Here is an 18,003-nt window from a genome sequence, read left to right on the forward strand (position 1 = left end):
CACATGTGTAACTCTATGCACTGGACGTCTCTATTGACTCTGAGAGTATCAGTAAGCTGTAGAGCTGAGCATGTTTATGCACTACCAAGATGATGCATGTAGCTACCCATAGGCATAAATGTTTGCAGGATTAGTAACAAATCTGATTCAAATAGAGCAATACTCTTCTACCCAACTCTGGGCGCTTAACATCCATTGCATATCTTGCACTTTGACCGCCCTGGCATCAGCAAGGCACAAGTGTAGAATCAGCAAAAGAAATCTGCAGCTCAGACTTCAGAGCAGACTATCACTCTAGTGTAATGAATTCCCTTCTCCTCTTGCAAAACACAGGTAATCTTTACCAAAATCAGTGAAAGTTACTCATCCTATTTTTAGAGGAAAACAATGCTCATTATTCCATAAAGGAGAAAGATCAGTAGGACACATTAAAATTAAAAAGTGGCAACATAACAGTCAAAAAATCACACAAAAATTACACACTGTTTCTTCTCATTTGGCATCTAGTCAAAGGTCAGGCTGTGGCAATAAACTAAAAAAAAAATCCTCAGATAATTAGTACCTTTTTCCACTACTTTGGGACTGTTGAATTGTAATCTTCATATAATGATTTGGCACAAACAACTGCACACACATCTTAAGAGAAAAGCTTAGTTTCATAGGTGGCATTTTACAAAAACAATAGGCTCTACTGCACGTTCTCTTATTTCAAGGGGAATTTGGGGGGAGCTAAAGGAGTAGAACAGCCACCTTTTTTTTAATCTCCTCTACCTACCCATTACAAACTGTAGAGCCAATTGTTTCAGATATAATCAATTTTATGTTTTACCCACGGAAGGCATGCTGAGCTAATTTTGCAGTTGCTGAATTAACAAGTTTGGACCTAAATATTCAGACACACATCTATTTGTATAAGGACACTGCCATTAAATGGACACACACATTTATACTAGTGCACAAGAACATTATTTGTCTCAATGTTTGTGTGTGTTTGTATTTGGTATAGTAGATTAAAGAACATCTCTTATTAAAGAGCTTTGGCCTGAAAAACAGGAAAGGGAATGTTAGAGTGTGCTCTTCTCCAAAAACCAAATCAACGTGTATTAAAACAGAAATAATTGGAACAAACCTGAAGCTGCAAACACAACAGAAAAGCAAATGAGATGCTGTAGCTGTAAGCTTAACAAGACAAAGGTTACCCATAAGTTGCTAACATAGCTGTAGTAATAAAATGTTATTAACCGAAGAGTTTTGACCTTGAGGCTTTCTTGCTTACACAAATAGAAATCTTTTGACCTAAGATAATTTTTGTTCTGCTTATCTTTTTGAAACCCCTTAATGAATACCTTGTGTCAATAAGAAGGTTTAGGGAAAGAAAACGTCATAACAGACAAAGCAGCATTTTTCCAAACTGGCAAAGATTTCACATTGAGGGCCCAGAGACCCCTAGAACAGATTGCAGTACTATAACATTAGTAGCTTTGTCACATGTAGCACAACACGCTGTAGATCCAAAAGGCTGTGCTTACCCATGTACACACACACATAGTGGCTTCCACAGAAGAAAATAAGTCTTCTTTTGTGTGTGTAGAACAAGCTATCCTCACTTTTTCATAAAGGAACCAAACTTGGAGCTTTAAAATGCTGATGTCAACAATACACAGTCATCTGAACCTCTGCACTCCTCTGCTGATCCTCAGTGCTGCTCTCCCCACAGTTAGGTTGCACTGCTGCTGGAACAAGGGGTGCTCTGTGTGCTGCCGATGCTGTGTGCTGCGCTGCTGTTCTCAGAGGCTGGTGGGGATGTAGGGACCTGCCGTCTTCCAGCTGTTTCTCCTGAGGGAAAAAGGAGAGGAAAAAAGGAGATGGGAGGAGAGAAACGGAGAATGTTAGTTGTCATAGAAAATATTCCATTCCTTCCTAGTTTTTCCTCTGGTGGTTTTTTTCTCCATACAACTAATGCTTTGGGTGTCAGACCCCAAAGTACTGCTGAAAATGTGACTGTACTTTGTTACCTTAGTATCACTATGCACATGGGGAACATAGTATTGCTGTTTTCTTGATCACTGTAAAAGCAGCAAATTGAAATGACCAAAATGGACAGTGTCCACCTTCTGTCACCAGCCATCACTCAAGTGTGTCTCATTACGTGATTCAGGCAACTTCATAGCTTTTTCTGTTCCACGGAGAAAGGCTGGTGAAATGCAGACTTTTGTTCCAACGCACATTTGCTATATCTGAGAAGCTGGAGCTAAAGACAAAGTTCATCAGTCAGCAGGATACCACATATCCTGAGACGTGATCCATTTTCTTAGTGTAGGAAAACAACAGGCTATGCTGCAATCTTGACTTGATGTACTCCGAATGTAACATGTAGGAAGTTCCCTTACAACTGCCACAGTATGTGCAGCACTTACAACTCAGTGAGAACAAGCCTCACCGCTTCTTGTAAATTGTTTATTGACAATAAATTAAAAGCCTATTGTTAACTGGATTGCCAAATCAAGCACTCAGGAGTTAAAGCCAGATTTACGACTCCTGGTAAAACCTAGATTTTGTCTGCTGTCTTCATGTCCCTTCTGCACATGTGGTAGGGATCCTCTGGAAGAAATCCAGCTCTTACTGGATTGTATCATAAAGTAAATGCCCAAAACATCACATTGAGGTCACATAGGAAATCATAAATAATATTTAAAAAAAAAAGCCCCAGTTATTTATTTTAAAGTTTCAGTGCTCACTATTGCAACCTCATTTGTAGCAGTATTGCAAAACAGCCTCTTCAGAACAGATGTGAAAATGAAGTTTATGTGATTTACACTGTCACTGCATGGAACTAGATCTTTAAGGTCCCTTCCAACCTGAGCCATTTTGTGACTCTATAATCATAGACTGGAGATTAAGTCTGAGATCTCAGCACAGTCACAGAGAAATCATTGCCACATGAAGCCATGGAACAACCCATGGCAACTAACAGACACAGCCACCCTCTCAGCGAAGGCGCAAGAAGGAACAGTTTTGCAGGATCATGGGCAGAAATAATCAGGAAGAGCCAAAGGCTGGTGGAACTCCTGCGTCATGAGTTGAGGGGGACTGCAGAGCTGCTGCCAAATGCCTTGCTGGAGGTTATCTGATCCCATGGGCTAGGTCTGCCAGTAGCTGGAGAAAGGTAGAGTCCAATTCTTTCCTGCTCAGAGCAAGCACTTCAGTGACAGGGTCACAGAGCAGGGACAGGCTCTCCTGTAGATGCCTCATGGCATGCTCCATGCCCAGCTTCTAGCATCCTGTGCTCCTCAGGAAGGGACCCAGGAGACTGTGTGTGCTTAACATGTTGCATCTCAGGCCAAAGCCAACAGACTTGCACCAGATAAAGAAAACATACTTCTGCTGGCTGCAGGGTCCTCAGAGCCTACTCTGAACAAGGGAGGTCTGAGGATTTCTCACAGCAGAGACTGCAAGTGTTCTTTGTAATGGGAATTGCTGGGGTCACTGCATGCTTGTGCTGCAGCCACAGCTGTAAGCCCAGGCACAGCTCCGGAGCACACAGAGCTGCCCTGCATCCCGCTTCTCTCTTGGGATAGGGAAAGAAGAAGGGACAGAAAAAAAACAAATCAACTAAGCCACTAAAACTCATTGCCCAGGAGGCCAAACAAATGCTGAGTAGAGCCTTGACTTTTGTGAGTGGATTCTGTTCTCCACAGTGTAAGAAATATTCACATAGCTCATCAGCAAAATGCAGACTTCTGCTTACAGGCAACAAGTCAGAATCCAGCCCCAGCCATCTGCACATAAAATGTGTTTCACCTCTAACTTGCATTAGAAACAGCTTTATAACTCATCAGAATAAGCTGTATCAAATCAGTGCTTTGTGTTACCATACTGTAAAGACTTTCATAAGCCTCGTTTGGAAAGCTTCCCCCTCCTAGCTGCTCTCCTCTCCTCCAGTTGTTTGTGCATGAGACCTCCTTCCTTGATACAAAAGGATATATTTACAGAGGCAGCAATAAACAAACTGCCTTTCACTAAGACAAAATAAGTGAAGGAAAAACATCAGAAGGCAGCAGAGGGCTAACCCCAGCTGGCAGCACAGGAGGACGCAGCTCCGGCCGGGCTCCCCTAGTGGGGCCCCTGCCTCCCCCCCGCTGTCACCCACTTACAAACCGCAGTTACACGGCTCTGCGTCAGTGTGTCAGAGCAATCTGGATGTATTTAACCAGAAATTCATTTATAAGCTAAACGTGTGTTGTTTTCTTTACAGAAAAGTGACAGGCACCACGTGAGTCTGTGCAATCCCTACGGCACTACCTGCTCCTTTCAGTTCATCTTGGAAGCGTCCTAAAGGCACTTCCCTTCAGTTTGGGATGGCAGCCCGTCCCTCACTGGCATCCCCCACTGGAATTCAATTTCCTCCTCAGTGCCATCTCTAGAGCATTATTGGCAGCTCGCACGTACCCCAATCAGCTGTGGAATAAATTTTCAAGGACTGAAGAAAAGAAACTTTGTCACTGTGCTGTTACAAACACAGACCAGCAACTGTACATGGACTGGCTGATTTTTCCTACATCTTATTTCCTAAACACCCAGCAAAGCTGCAACACAGTATTTTTAAAGAATATTCATGAAATGGACTTAAAAGAAATGTAAATTATTGCTTAAGAGGCATTTCCCATCTGTCGTCTTGTAAACAGATTAATGTATCCAACATTACTGAACCAGGACTACTCAAAATGGACATGTCTATTGACAGTAAACAAGCTTTTACTCATCCGAGCGCGACAACATGCACTTTATTATTCACACTTAGGAAAGCTGCCAGTTGTACTCCCTGTCCAGGAAGTCTGAATGTTTGCTTTTCTATCTCCATTTGCCAAATATAATTGGTTGCTATGTCAGTTTATTTTAAATCAGATCCCATTAAAAAAAAAAAAGAGAAGTGGGGGAGGCTTTTAACTTCTCAGATTTTGGAACATTCTATCCTTTCAACTTGCAGCACTGTCTGAAGCAGAAAAAAGCACTTCCTTAGAGAATGAAGTGATTGACATTCTCTGTAACAGCTTTCTGTTTACACCTTTAAGCAGCCTCGCTAACTCAGATTTATGCATGTGCTTTCCTTAACACAGCCAATTATTCCTTTTAAGACAGACACTTAATATTTTCATAGCTAATTCTGAAAGGTTTCTGAAATTAAGACACTGCAAGAATTTTTGTTTCTTCATTTAATTGTAGCAAATCTCTGCTGCTTTCCCTTTGTTCTTAAGCCCTCTCCAGTCATATTGCTGTCAGCTGATTTTCATGGCCTTTAATCAACTGGACAAAGGATCAAAAGTAGGGAGCCCCTTTTGCAGAAGGTAGGCTAAAATACCTCCTCCAAGGTTATAATGATAGCTTCTCTCTTCTCCTCTCTTACTACCTGTTTACCTTAGGACAACTGTACTCTGCAATGAATTGTTTCAGAAAGCCTGGCACAATTTTAAAGCACAATTTTGATGCTTTTGGAAGAAATCTTTTATTTTTTAATCACTGAAAACAGCAAAAGTCCTAAATGAGAGAAAAACAAAACATAATTCCTGCTCAATATTTTGAGATTAAATTCTACTTATTTTTAGTTCTTTTTTTGTTGGCAACTGAAGTTTTGATGGTAACAGCCAATACAAATGAATAAAGGAGCTCACACATACAAAGCTTTCTCCATGCTACAATGTGTCTGCCAATAGAGCCATAGTGGTGAAATCTATCAGCAAACCTTATTATTGGCAAACTGGCATTCTCCATCAGTAGCAGCTTTTCCCTGTTCTCTGGGTATCACTAAAATACACAATTTTGATGTTAGCTCTTTTTCCAATTTTTGGAATAAATAACAGGTTAGAATAGAAATGTAGTGTTACTTGCAACAAAAGATGAGAAGATTTTTCAAAGAACAATACAACAGAGTGTGAATTCTGTAACAGCAAAAGACGGCCACTCCATAGATGATATTTAGATAACTTTTTTTTCCTCCTTATTTTCATAAGTCTGCAGTTGTTTCTCAGGTGTTTCCACTGTAGCTGGATTATCTCGTCTGTCACAGCAGTTGTCCTCTAAGAGACAGTTCCTGCCAGAGCCTCCACTGTACTCTGCTGAAGTTCTGCTTTGTAGATACAAGTTGTTAGTTGTGGAAAATTTCTGTGTGCAGGAAAGTGGGCTCACTTTCAAAATCCAACCCAGATAACTTCCTAGATAATTTTCGCATCTTACTGCTGCATTTCTCTGATGTGATGAGTTACAGTGTATCCTTCCTTTTTTTTTTTTTTCTTCTTCTAAGTATTTTTTTTCTCTTAGTCAGGCCTTTTTCTCCACTTATTTTCATCTCTTAAACACAAAGCCAGAGCAGCTGTCTTCTTCTCTACTTTTACATGGTAACTATGACTGATGTACTTTGTTAATGTAATAGTTTTAATGGGATTGGTCCAAGTCTTGCTGTTACTGAAGGATTATCACTGCTTCGGAGTTTTCTGTTATTACTGACACATAACATGTGTCTACAGTTGATTCTGTATATGAACAGAATCTCAACTTCCACAAACACAGAACCAACTATGTTAATTTAACAACTGTTTTACTGTTTTTGTTAGTAAGTGTTGCCTATTTGGAAATTACCTATTTACCCATCAAAATTACATTTACATTTCTTGCATAATGTTACATTAGTATAAGGGGCAGGGTAATACTGTTTATACTTATGATCCCAGCATTTACAGTTTCCATATTTGCCTCTGAATTCCAAAGAAGTTTCATGCACAGCTGATGCATTGGGAAGTATTAAAATGCTTATATAAAGTTGTTGCACTGTCAACTGGAAATAAAACAGATTTTTTCCAAATCAACATAAGCTCCTGGGTCATAATATTTACAGCAGCACTGACCCAACAGGGCCGGATTCTTAAACTTATGTAGTTTCCATAAGGTTTTAAATGCAGAGAAAAACCCACAGTACCCTGTAACGTGCTATGGGATGATCCTAGGGCTCCAGAGCTGCACAGTTTTGGAATAAATGACCTCACATTCTCCCCCCACCTCCCAGAGATCTTGGCAGACTCTTGCAGTGTCAAAAATGGAAGTAGCTGAGAGTCCAGCAGGCTATAGAGATCCTGAGATACTCAATAATCCACAAGCAGTCAAGGTCACACACCCCAAAGCAAGCCCTTATCTCTGTCCAGCCTCTGTCCACATCAAGTCATGAAACAGACAGCTCCCTAAACAAACTCTGCTTCTTATGGTGTTGGATTTCTGATAACTCACTATAGTACAGAAAAAAGTGAGAGAAAGAGACACTAAGAGGTACATCAATTTCAGGCACATTTTTGGTTGCTTGCTTGGGTTAAACTAAATGAGATTACCCACGACTTCTACCATCTTGTGCAACAACTGATGAGCAATAAATGGCCAAGGCAAAATTTCTATGTAACCAAGAGAAACATTTTAAGCCTAGTCATATTCAGAAAACGTCAAAGCAAGTAAGGCATTCTTCCAGACATTTAGCCCACTGGTCACATCACATCCTGAGTCACAGAAATCTAATTTAGTAACTTAAAAAATAAAAACAACACTAATAAATCAGAAAAAGTAGTATGCAAACCAAAAGAGAAACATTAACGGATATACTAATTAATTTGAAACACAGAGATGCTACTAATGATAATGCACAACCCAGGAAAACTCAGTTTTACTCTCAAGATCCCAGGTCAAGACTCACATTTAAGATATTTTTAAAAATTTAAAATATTTCCATAATACATAACATCTCCTATTAAGGCAGGGCAGGTACCCATCTGTTCATTAATATCAACAGGTTCCTGCAAGGAACTGCCCACAGAGAACAGCGAGTGAGAAACAAGGGCAAGATGGCTATTTGCTAGCTCCCTTCCCCTCCCTCACTGCAAGGACTCACACCACACTACGTTTCCTGCATCATGATCTACACAGAAGTCACTAACAACACTTATGCTTACCTGTGTGAGAGTAGATGAACCACAGTGCCCCTGTTAGCAGGGCTCCAATTACAAATGCTGCAAAGGCAATGCCCACGACGGTCAGGGTGTCCAAGCCATACAACACAGCTAAAAAGCAAACACACACAAAAAGGGCTTTTAATGTTGCCAGTGACAAACAGTGTTTAACAACACTTACTCTTCAACTTTCATGGAAAAAGTTGTTTAGTTTTTATTTTAGTTTAAGTTCATAGATAATTAAGCACCATTTTAAGGAACAGTGCAGCGGATTAGCATCAAGGAAATAAAAACGATGCTGTTGGAGACTGGCTTCATTCCAACTGCTCTACATCACAAAGCAAAGCTTCAGCTCTGCACACCCAAATGTGGAACACATTGCAAAAATTAAGCATTTTCAGTTGGCTCTTAATAAGTTACTTTCAATGAAATATCCTTTTATCTTAAAAATGTGTTTCACAGAGGCAGAGATTTTTCAGCAAAAGATTATTTTAATTAAAATGCCCTAATATTCAAGCAAACTTTTCCCAACATCTCCTGCAAGTTCAGTCTGAATTCTAGGTGGAGAACGGAACTGCTGTTAAGAGGAAAGAGATGCCAACAAAAAGTCAGCAAAAACATAAATAGAAACAATTGAAAAGATTGCCAGATGTGAAAAACAATAACTGAAATTAATTCCAGAACACAGAAATAGAACACTACCCCCACCACACACACAAGATCACTTTCTAGGGGAGAGGCAATTCTGTAGTACCATTCCAAGGGTAACAGCATCTGTTTCCTTGATACAGTGCCCCAGAGCTGAACATCAAAAAAGCTTCCAGCTTTCATCTTTTTCTTTTTGGTTATTAGAAATGTTTCAAAAACACTCTTTAATCAGCCATTTGGGGGAAATCTTCTCTTACAAGATGGATTACTAGTTTCAGTATTTTTTAATGTCTCCCAGTACACGAAATGGCTTAGGCCAACAAATAACATTTCACTGACTAAAGCTGGCTAGGAAATGAAATGACTAGATCTTCTCAGTAGTATCCTTCAGGAGAATTCCACTTCTTAAAACACAACCAGCACCCTCACTTTAGAAATAACCACACACGTTCCTGCATTCAACAGATATTCTCACAGACATCCCTCAGCTCCTGAGATCCTCAGGGCCATTTCCATTCAATGTCATCTCCAGCAGTTTCTGTTGGCAAGGGCCTTCAGAATCCAGTCTGGGCACCTGTGACCAAGTCTGCATGTGCAAAACTAGATGGATAGTGGCTTAGAAGGCTTTTCTCCCATTTCTAATATGGGACTATTTTTTTTCTCCCATTTCTAATATGGGACTATTTCTCATTCCTTCATCTGTACTTGGTCTTTTTTAAATGCAAAACAGAAAAGAACCTCCTCAGCTGAGCTGTTCTTTTTCCATAAGGCACCAGCCCCATATACTTTCCTCTGAGAAGACATAGTGAAGATGAGAAAGTCATCTAGAGGCTAATGCAGTAGAATCATAATTTTTCATTACCTTTGTTAGAGTAAATTCAGTCCCAAAGCTAAGAGGACAAAAATAGAGGGGGGAAAAAAACACCTTCTTTGCACTTCCTCTTCTAATTTCCCCTCTTCTCCATTCATTCCTGATTTTAGCTGCAAATCACCTTCACCTTCCTGTTTATTCTTGCCCCCTAGTGCTGCTTCTCTCCTTTTCTCCCTCTCCAGGGTCAGTCATTGACCACAGCGAAAAATAAAATTCATTATATCAAGACAGCAGGGCAAAAACAAATAAATGAACCCACATCAACTCAGTGATCTCATCTAGAGCATGAGTTACAATTGCTGGTGCCATAGTAATTGAAGATGCCAGCAATTGCAGTGCAATGTAGGAGTGAGGCTTGCAATACAATACAGGAGCTCCTTAAGATGGTATTGCTGTTGAAACTCTTGTATTGGGAAGCAGTAGCCTTGGCAGAGATGGGGGAAATAACACACACATTGGCAAATAAGTCATAAGTCCAAGCAGTGTTTTCCCAAATCCAGTTTTCACATATACATACAATTACAGCCCTTCTCTCTAAAGATCAGTGGGAATGCCTTTAGCAGCACCTAGCAGAACTCTCTCCTGTCCCAGAATTTAACAAACTCACCCACAAACACATCATTCAGAAAGCTTGAAGATAATTTTCTTAGACAAAAGTTTAAGGCTTTAAAGAAATAGGTTGATGAGTTACTTACATGGCTGCCTCACGTTTGATTTTGGAAGAGAAGAATCTGTTTTAAAACAAATAAAAAAATTAGAAAGTTTTACACAGAGCCTCCAAACTATGAAAGTAAACTTCAGGATCTGATCAGGCAGAAATAATTAACTGCAATCTTTAAAACCAAAAACTTTGGGAAAACCAGTCCAAATCTTGCTCAGCCTAGAAAAATTCCATTCATATATTACCATTCCTCAGAGAAACATCATAGCATGAACTACATTCACGCAACGTGTGATTTGCTGGCAAGTATGTTACAACTTCCCACCCAGATATCATCAGTGCTAACCTGCAGTAAGTCTAATAACTCGTATGAGGAGCTCTTAAATGAGCACAGATTACAAGGGCTGTCCTAAAGCCATTGCTTTCATCTGGCTACTGACCAGTCACAAACATGAGACACCAGCATGCTAAATCACCAAAACCAAACCAGAACAACAAATGGCTATCATCTCTGAAGGAAAAATCACTATTGTGGCATAATATACATTTGTCCATCCAAACTGCATGAATACATGTTGATTCATGCATTGGCCTAATTCCTAGTAGGTATTCTGTTTTGAACACTGTTTTTTTTTTTTGTTTGTTTGTTTTTTTAGTGGTGGTGGGTTGTCTGGTTTGGTTTAAATACATACAAGAAGTCAAAGATCATAGCTATTAAACTAAAGTTATTATTCTTGGCATTATCATCATTGTTATCAGCATGTAGCAGAAAGAGATTAAGTAAATACACATTAAGAAATGAAGAATTCTCTCTTCTTTTGCTTAACTGTCTCCTCTTATCTTTCTCCAAGAATGCCACCTCAAGCAGAAGAGCCAGAGATTCTGGCTTCAGATCTATGTCTTTGTTTGGTTAGCTGCAGAGTTTGCTTCTGTACTGCCCAGTAACCTAGGGATCTTATATAAATTCTGGCAATATTTGAGAATATTCAGTGCAATAGTGCAAAACGATTTGTTAAGACAGTGCCCCAGTACTTATTTTTATATCTTCAGGGACCAAAAAGTAAAACAAGTGCATTTGCAACATAAACACAGTGGTGCAAAAAAAAACTGAAAATAAATGTTATTTGTTTAAAGTGTTCATAAACCAAGAGAGTTTTCCTAGCTTCTTAAACTCAAGCAGCAGTACTAAACTGACAGCAATATCCTATAAGGGCATTACACTCTCAGACACGTGTGCCTACAGTATCCAAATAGCATTTTATCCTTAAACTACATTACATTCAGTTGTTCTAATGCATGGTTATCTCCTTCAGCCACTCTCAGCAGGATAGTAAGAAACAGGTGGAACAGTAGTAGGAAACAGGTGAGAGAAGAGGGCTTGGGGAAGCTTTTCCACACATAACTGAATGTAACATTTTGGAGGAAGGCTGGACTGAAACCAGGGAGCAATCCACAGTACAAACATGGCTAAAGGCACTATCTGTCTAAATACTCTACTGGCCCCAAGTGCCAACAACATGCCTTCCAAGATAAGAGGAGAATTAATTTTCCACATACGTTCTATCATTGGCCTCCATACAAAGAATATAAAGGCCCCTAATCAATAAAAGGCCATGTAGCTCACTATCAGTTCCCCCTACTGATTCAGTTTTTTCATGTTATTTTAATGTGGGTTGCTCAGAGCAACATGGGAGCAGTGGGAATCCTTGAAGTCCAGAGAAAGCAGCTACTGGCTTTTAAACACTTATGATGCTCTATACTTTTTCAGAACAGAGGCACCTGTTAGCTGTTCAGCTTGACTTCCTTTTGCTGAAATAACAATCTGAAGTTTCAGAAATTTGAATAATGAATTTGGTAGACTATTTCAACAGAAGGGCAAATATTTCCAAGAATTTAAATGGCTACAGCTATGTGCATTTCACTGAATTGGGACAGGGATGACACATATGGAAAGAACATGACATGAAGCTTTTAGACACTTCCACTGAGATCCACCGTAACAGTGTATGTAACTGAGCCTGTATAAAACAGTAATAATACTAGTAAGGGAGAAACAATTAGTCTCATACAGATAAGACAGTTGGGATTTCTATCAGGATCAATGACAGTCGTAAGATCTGAAGAAAAAAATAAACTAAACATTACAAAGGTAAGACTTTTGAAATTACAAGTACATGACTCCTTCACTTGGCTTACAGAGCAGCTGCAATACTGGTTATGGTCTACAACAATGAAAGCTGACCTGTTCATGTGAAAAATAATTATGAACACCACCTCTGAGATGTAAATTCCTCTGTTCAGTAATGCAATGTGATTTATTCTGCAAATCTTACTTAGATGCATCGGTCTGTACTTTTAGAAAGGCGTCATTTGATTCACTGCTGAACAACTGCATACCAACAAAGCCGCGTTGTTAATGTGCCACTTTGTATTACGTCTGAAAGCTGTGACATGCTGGGGGAGATTTCCATGGAACATCCCACAATTAGACTAAATCACCCACGATGCAACAAAATACTCTATCACATCGTTGTCTTGCAACTAATCTTTATAAATTTAGCTCTTCTTTGCACACTAAGACCTTGTGCCTCTCACAAAGGCAACATTCTCAGCGCAGTCCTAGATGAGAGCTGCACACAATGCTCCACACATCAGAAGGGCAAGAGAGCTCAGAGTATAAGTCCGTTTATTGAAAGATGAACTTCAGTTAGGGGATTTACTCATCTCCAATAGAAAACCAAATGAAAAAACATGAGCTCTGTAAAAAGGAAGAGCACAGAATCAGGCCCAAAGTAGAGATTTAAGCTGTGTCACATCGACAAATCTATTACTTCCTTTTAATTCACTGTGGATTTTACCTGTATTAACAAGAAACTTGTAAAATAAATCATTAGCTGTCCTTTAAAGTTAAATAGAAACATTCGTTCCTTAAGTTCCATAGCAATGCTGTACTATAAATTCTTTGAAAACTAAAAATCTCACACTGTACAATGGAGGTTAAAAGACTTCTCATCCCCATCCTTAGACATGACCTGAAAAGCATTCAAAAATTTCAAGTGGCCTTTGTACACAATTGTAAGATTTTGATATGGACATAAAGCTACTAGAGCTTACTAATTAAACTGCCATGCTTATACAAAAGGAAAAGATAATGCACGTACATCTTCTCCTTCTATGAATACATCAAATCATGACTGATGCTGTTGTCAGAGGGATTCATCAAGAAATTTCAAACTAAATGAAACTGGAAGTAGTTCTCAGTTTCTGTTACTTTAGAAAAGCACAGGGCATATCCTTAAGCTAGAGTATATTCTCACGATGCCATTTTTGTCAGCTGAGCACTGCTGTTTCACAAAACTAGAGCTCCTCAGAGGTTCCAAACTGTCTGTAGATAGATACAGCTTTCACTAACATGAATTAGAGAACTTCTCTACTAGATACGGGTGCAGAACTGAGTTTAGTTCACTTGTATTTGCTACCCTTCAGATTAAAGCAAATCTTTACATTAAGGTACTAAAACCATGCTTATTATTTCTAAAATATGACAGACACACACACAAAAAAATCTATCATATTAGAGATGCATGCTGCTCGGAACTATGTAGGTTTAGGATGGGAAAATTATCTTTCAGTTTTCTTGTACTTGAAAGAGACATTAAAGATAAGCAACAACAAGTTGCTCCAACAATTAAACCAAAAGCAGTAATAAAATTACTCCATGAAAGATGTGAATGCTTATCAAAAACCTCCACTGAAATAAACGTACCTGAAGTGTATAAAAAGGGAGTTGCATAAAAGCTCATCTTTTTCTCTTTATTGTCCAACAATCTAATAAGTTTCTTTCCAGTGGCCACCCACTTGCTTTACAAACTTACTGGGCTTTAGCATTCTCAAAACTTTGTAATTCTACTGCTGTTATTCCTAGATACATACTTATAGACACAATAAAGAAGTGGTACAGCAGGGGACAGATTACTGCCATTGACCTCTGAGCAACAAGAAGTTGCTGGAAACACTAGTGGGCAACAAATTGCCATGATGAATTCTGCCAGGGAAAAGTCTAAACAAATAACAAGTTACTGACCCTGTACTACCACAAGATGCTTCATTCTTGGAGTACTTTTCTTTTAACCCCATTTCAAATGGCTATATATAACACAATATAATATATACAGTTTTATTAAACAAGTGAAGCCCATTTTCACACCTTCTGATTTTCCCTCATGAGTTATTACAAGAGGCTTGGTGAAGGTTTTTTTGTTGTGCATCATGGCCAAGATCATATCCACATTCAGAGAAGTACAAGCTTCATCAGGAGGAACACACTGCAGATGGAAAGAACAGTGAGTGAGGTCAGAGTTGCTCAAACATCAGTGTCTGTCAGTCCAGCTCTGCCAGCTGCACAGTTGTTTCCTTATAAGTTTTATCAAATACTGTTTACTAAAAAACATAGGAGAACTTCCAAAAAATATCTGCATGACATACAGGCAAAAATAATCCTTCAGAGAGCTTCAGGATGCAACCTCTGCATTCACTAAGAATCCTCCAAGGCTTCTAAGTGTTATTATTTTATTTCTAGAGTGTTATTATTGAAGTTCAGTTGTAGTAATTATTTTTCTTTAGGATAACATTTTATAAAAACAGTTTAAAAAACTGTAGCTATAAATACATACTGCCCAGTAATGACAAATAATATTTAAAACATATATTTTGAGGGCAGTCTGCAGAAGTCATCAAAAATAAATATGAATTCAAAGTTCTTGGAATACATTCTCTGGTAATGAATTTAAACCATAATCATTACTCATAAAGCAAAATTTGGTGATTATCTTCTGTAAAATTTCAGACAGAATGCGAATTTTATTTAGAATCAGTAAAGTAGTGCAGGACTGTTTGCTGTAAAAACACATGAGATGATGTAGTACCGAAATGTAGCAGACATACTGGTACTGAGTTACTTTCTACCCAAGCTGTACTGAGATAAGCTTATCTCACAATTCATGAAAGGACAGTCAAACACACTTGCAAGATTACCGAGTATCACACGTGGGTTTGGAAGTTAAAGCTACCATTGTCTGCCATGATGTTATGTGAGATCAATAGCAAAGATAAATCTGAACCAATTGAATAATGAAAAGCAATTTCCATTTATCCCACAGAATGAGATTTAAATAGAATCTGTAATTTTGTGGTCAAAACATATAGCATCATAACTCAAAATATTCAACCAAGAAATTTCATGTTCATTATATAAATCCAATGGAAATCCATTTAGTCTCTTCAGATTAAAGTTCAGATTTAAAAAAAACGCACAGCTTATTTTTACCAAAATCATAAGTTTAGACTTTAAGAGAAAATACTGACCTTAGGCAGTCTTTGTGTATCTTTGTCCTTATTTGTACACAAAGTTAACTCACAGTGAAGAAAGAGCAGTGAAATGTTGAATATTGGTTTAAACACAAAACTAAATCTTTTTCTATCCTTCTGTGCATGTGCTATTGGGAAGTTCAACTTCTCAGTGCTGTAGAATTTAACAGATTCATCCTTAGGACAAATATTTTCTATAATAGTGTAATCAGACATTCTATCTGGATTTGAAAATGGGGAAACAAAGCATGTTTGAATGGCAAAGCCTAAGGATCTGTCAGCTTTAGTCACAGACACCTGCAATAAAAAGAAAGACACAGTAAGTTCTCCAAAATGACATTTTTAGTTCATGTTTCATTCTTATTTTTGACATTTGTTTAAAGTAATGATCCAGATCCACTTTCCAGTTGAACTGTTTCAAAAGCTAAATGTTAAGAGTAGGCTGTCACACAGAGAGAGAAAAATCTATGGTTTCAAAACTAGCAGCTTTTTAATAGCATTACCCTGCATAACAACAGCAATTCCCCATCTTCAAAATAAAATTAAAAAAAAAAAAACAACAGCAAAAAACAAACAAACAAACAGTCCAGGCAAGATCACAGAATTGCAGGCATTGGAAGGATGAAGTTGACTACAACTACACATAGTGCTGCTTCCCTTAAAGCCAGACAGATCATGAGAACTCTATGAAAGGCAATTACTAATCATATGTCTTTATTGAAAGCTTTACTGATGACCAAAAATAAAATAAAATAAAATAAAATAAAATAAATAATAAATAAAAATAAAAATAAAATAAAATAGGAAAAAGAATAAAGAAAAATAAGAAAAAAAAGGAAGGAAAAAATGAAAGAAAAAGGAAAAAAGGAAAAATAAAAAGAGAAATTAAAAAAAAAAAAAGTAACACAAAGAAAGCCACACACAACAGAGAACCCAGCTTCAGCCAAGAGAGGAATGCAGAGGCAGCGTTGAGGTCAAGGTCTGACATGAAGGTGGCATTCCAGGACTGTGGGGTTGTCAACAGTTTGTGGGATGGTTGGGCCCGATACCGTGACAATTGAGGCAGGGGACTCACAGGCCCACACCCCAGGGAAGGGGAAGGGGGAAAGGGAAAAAAGGAGAAGGGAGATGGGCCTAAGAACAGAACAGTGGCAACGATCTGAGGAGGAAAGCTAATTTACTAAATAAGATATCAGAAAGCAAAATAACACAATATAATTGGAAATGAGGCTAATGGATCAAATAAAATGAGCAAGAGAGAGAGTGTCTGATAAACCGAAGGCCTTACGCTAACGCTGAAGGCGGAAGGCTGCAACAAACACCCACTGCTGAGCTCGGTCCCAAAGGGAAGAGAGAGTCCTGTGACTGCAGACAGTTTTTATCTTTCCCTCTGAGCGTAAATATGTAAAAATACAAAGCATCGCACAGTCCTCTGGGGAATGTAGTAGTTCCCTTCTGAGACAGGTACACCCAGAACTATCAATCATCCATGCAGCTAGAACATTAACTCTTTAACTCCCAATACACTACATGATGTCATGATGTGGAATACCAATAATAAAACAAAAATCCTAAAACCATAACATTCCACACCCCTTATTCAACATCATTACATCATGCTTAATATATACACAGAAACAATTAAATGCAACAGGTGTGACACACTAATCATTGCAGGTGCAATTGTTTTACTGATGTGCTCAACAGATTTTGAGAAACCTTTTCCCAAGTAGCATATTTTGTCATTGTCACGAAGCTCTAGAGCTTCATAGATTCCAGTTGAGGCACCACTGGGAACAGCAGCTCTGAACAGACCCTTGTTGGTGTAGAGGTCCACCTCAATCATGGGATTTCCATGAGAATCAAAGATTTCATGGACTTGGATCTTGTGACACGCGTGACACACGTAACAGGAGTGTGGACAGTCTACTATGAAGCCTTAATTTATGGTCAAGTATGAGTCTGAAATCAATATTCTTTCATGAAAAATAAGTAAAACGACCAACTTGCAGGGCACTGACATGCCTCAGTTGAACTGGATAGAGACAACAAATAGACAGAATTATAAGGAAATAAAAATGGAGTTTGTAACAATTGAAGCATGCTACTCTTAATAAATAACAGGACCACTTAACACAATGTGATGAAAACAGTTCCACAACTAATAATTTTCTCCTTAGAAATAAGAAATGTGCACGTAATTCTTATGTGCTACAAGAATATTTAAGAAAGCCTTCCAAATTTTCCAGTGGTCTATACAGAAATTTATGGACATTAAGCTGTGCAGTGAAGAATGGCATTTCCCTTTTTCCACCAAGCGAGCAATATCAAAGATGAAAGGATGGGCTGAAGCACCTAAACAGGAGAGATCATCTCATAAAAAGAACAAGTGGATGGTATTAACTAGTTAAAAAAAGTCATGATGACAAGGAGGACAAGCATATTACAGGGTTCTGAAACAACATGGTGTAAAT

At 38.5% G+C, this 18,003-nt stretch overlaps 1 protein-coding gene across 2 annotated transcripts in view; it reads right to left on the reverse strand.

Moving 5' to 3' along the window:
* Positions 1-704: 704 nt before the first annotated feature.
* Positions 705-18,003, reverse strand: part of TGFBR3 (transforming growth factor beta receptor 3) — a 108,773-nt gene continuing 91,474 nt past the window's right edge. For both annotated transcript variants that reach the window (XM_065741474.1, XM_065741464.1), the window contains exons 13-17: positions 15,527-15,826; positions 14,370-14,487; positions 10,197-10,232; positions 7,986-8,093; positions 705-1,836 (exon numbers count right to left, since the gene is read on the reverse strand). In XM_065741474.1, the coding sequence (XP_065597546.1) occupies positions 1,718-1,836; positions 7,986-8,093; positions 10,197-10,232; positions 14,370-14,487; positions 15,527-15,826 (681 nt within the window). In that variant the 3' untranslated portion in view covers positions 705-1,717. The remainder of the gene's footprint in view (positions 1,837-7,985; positions 8,094-10,196; positions 10,233-14,369; positions 14,488-15,526; positions 15,827-18,003) is intronic.

Source organism: Cyrtonyx montezumae, unplaced genomic scaffold (genome assembly GCF_038088225.1).
Source record: "Cyrtonyx montezumae isolate F1298 unplaced genomic scaffold, pur_monq_1.0 scaffold_1, whole genome shotgun sequence".
Classification (NCBI taxonomy): Eukaryota; Metazoa; Chordata; class Aves; order Galliformes; family Odontophoridae; genus Cyrtonyx; species Cyrtonyx montezumae.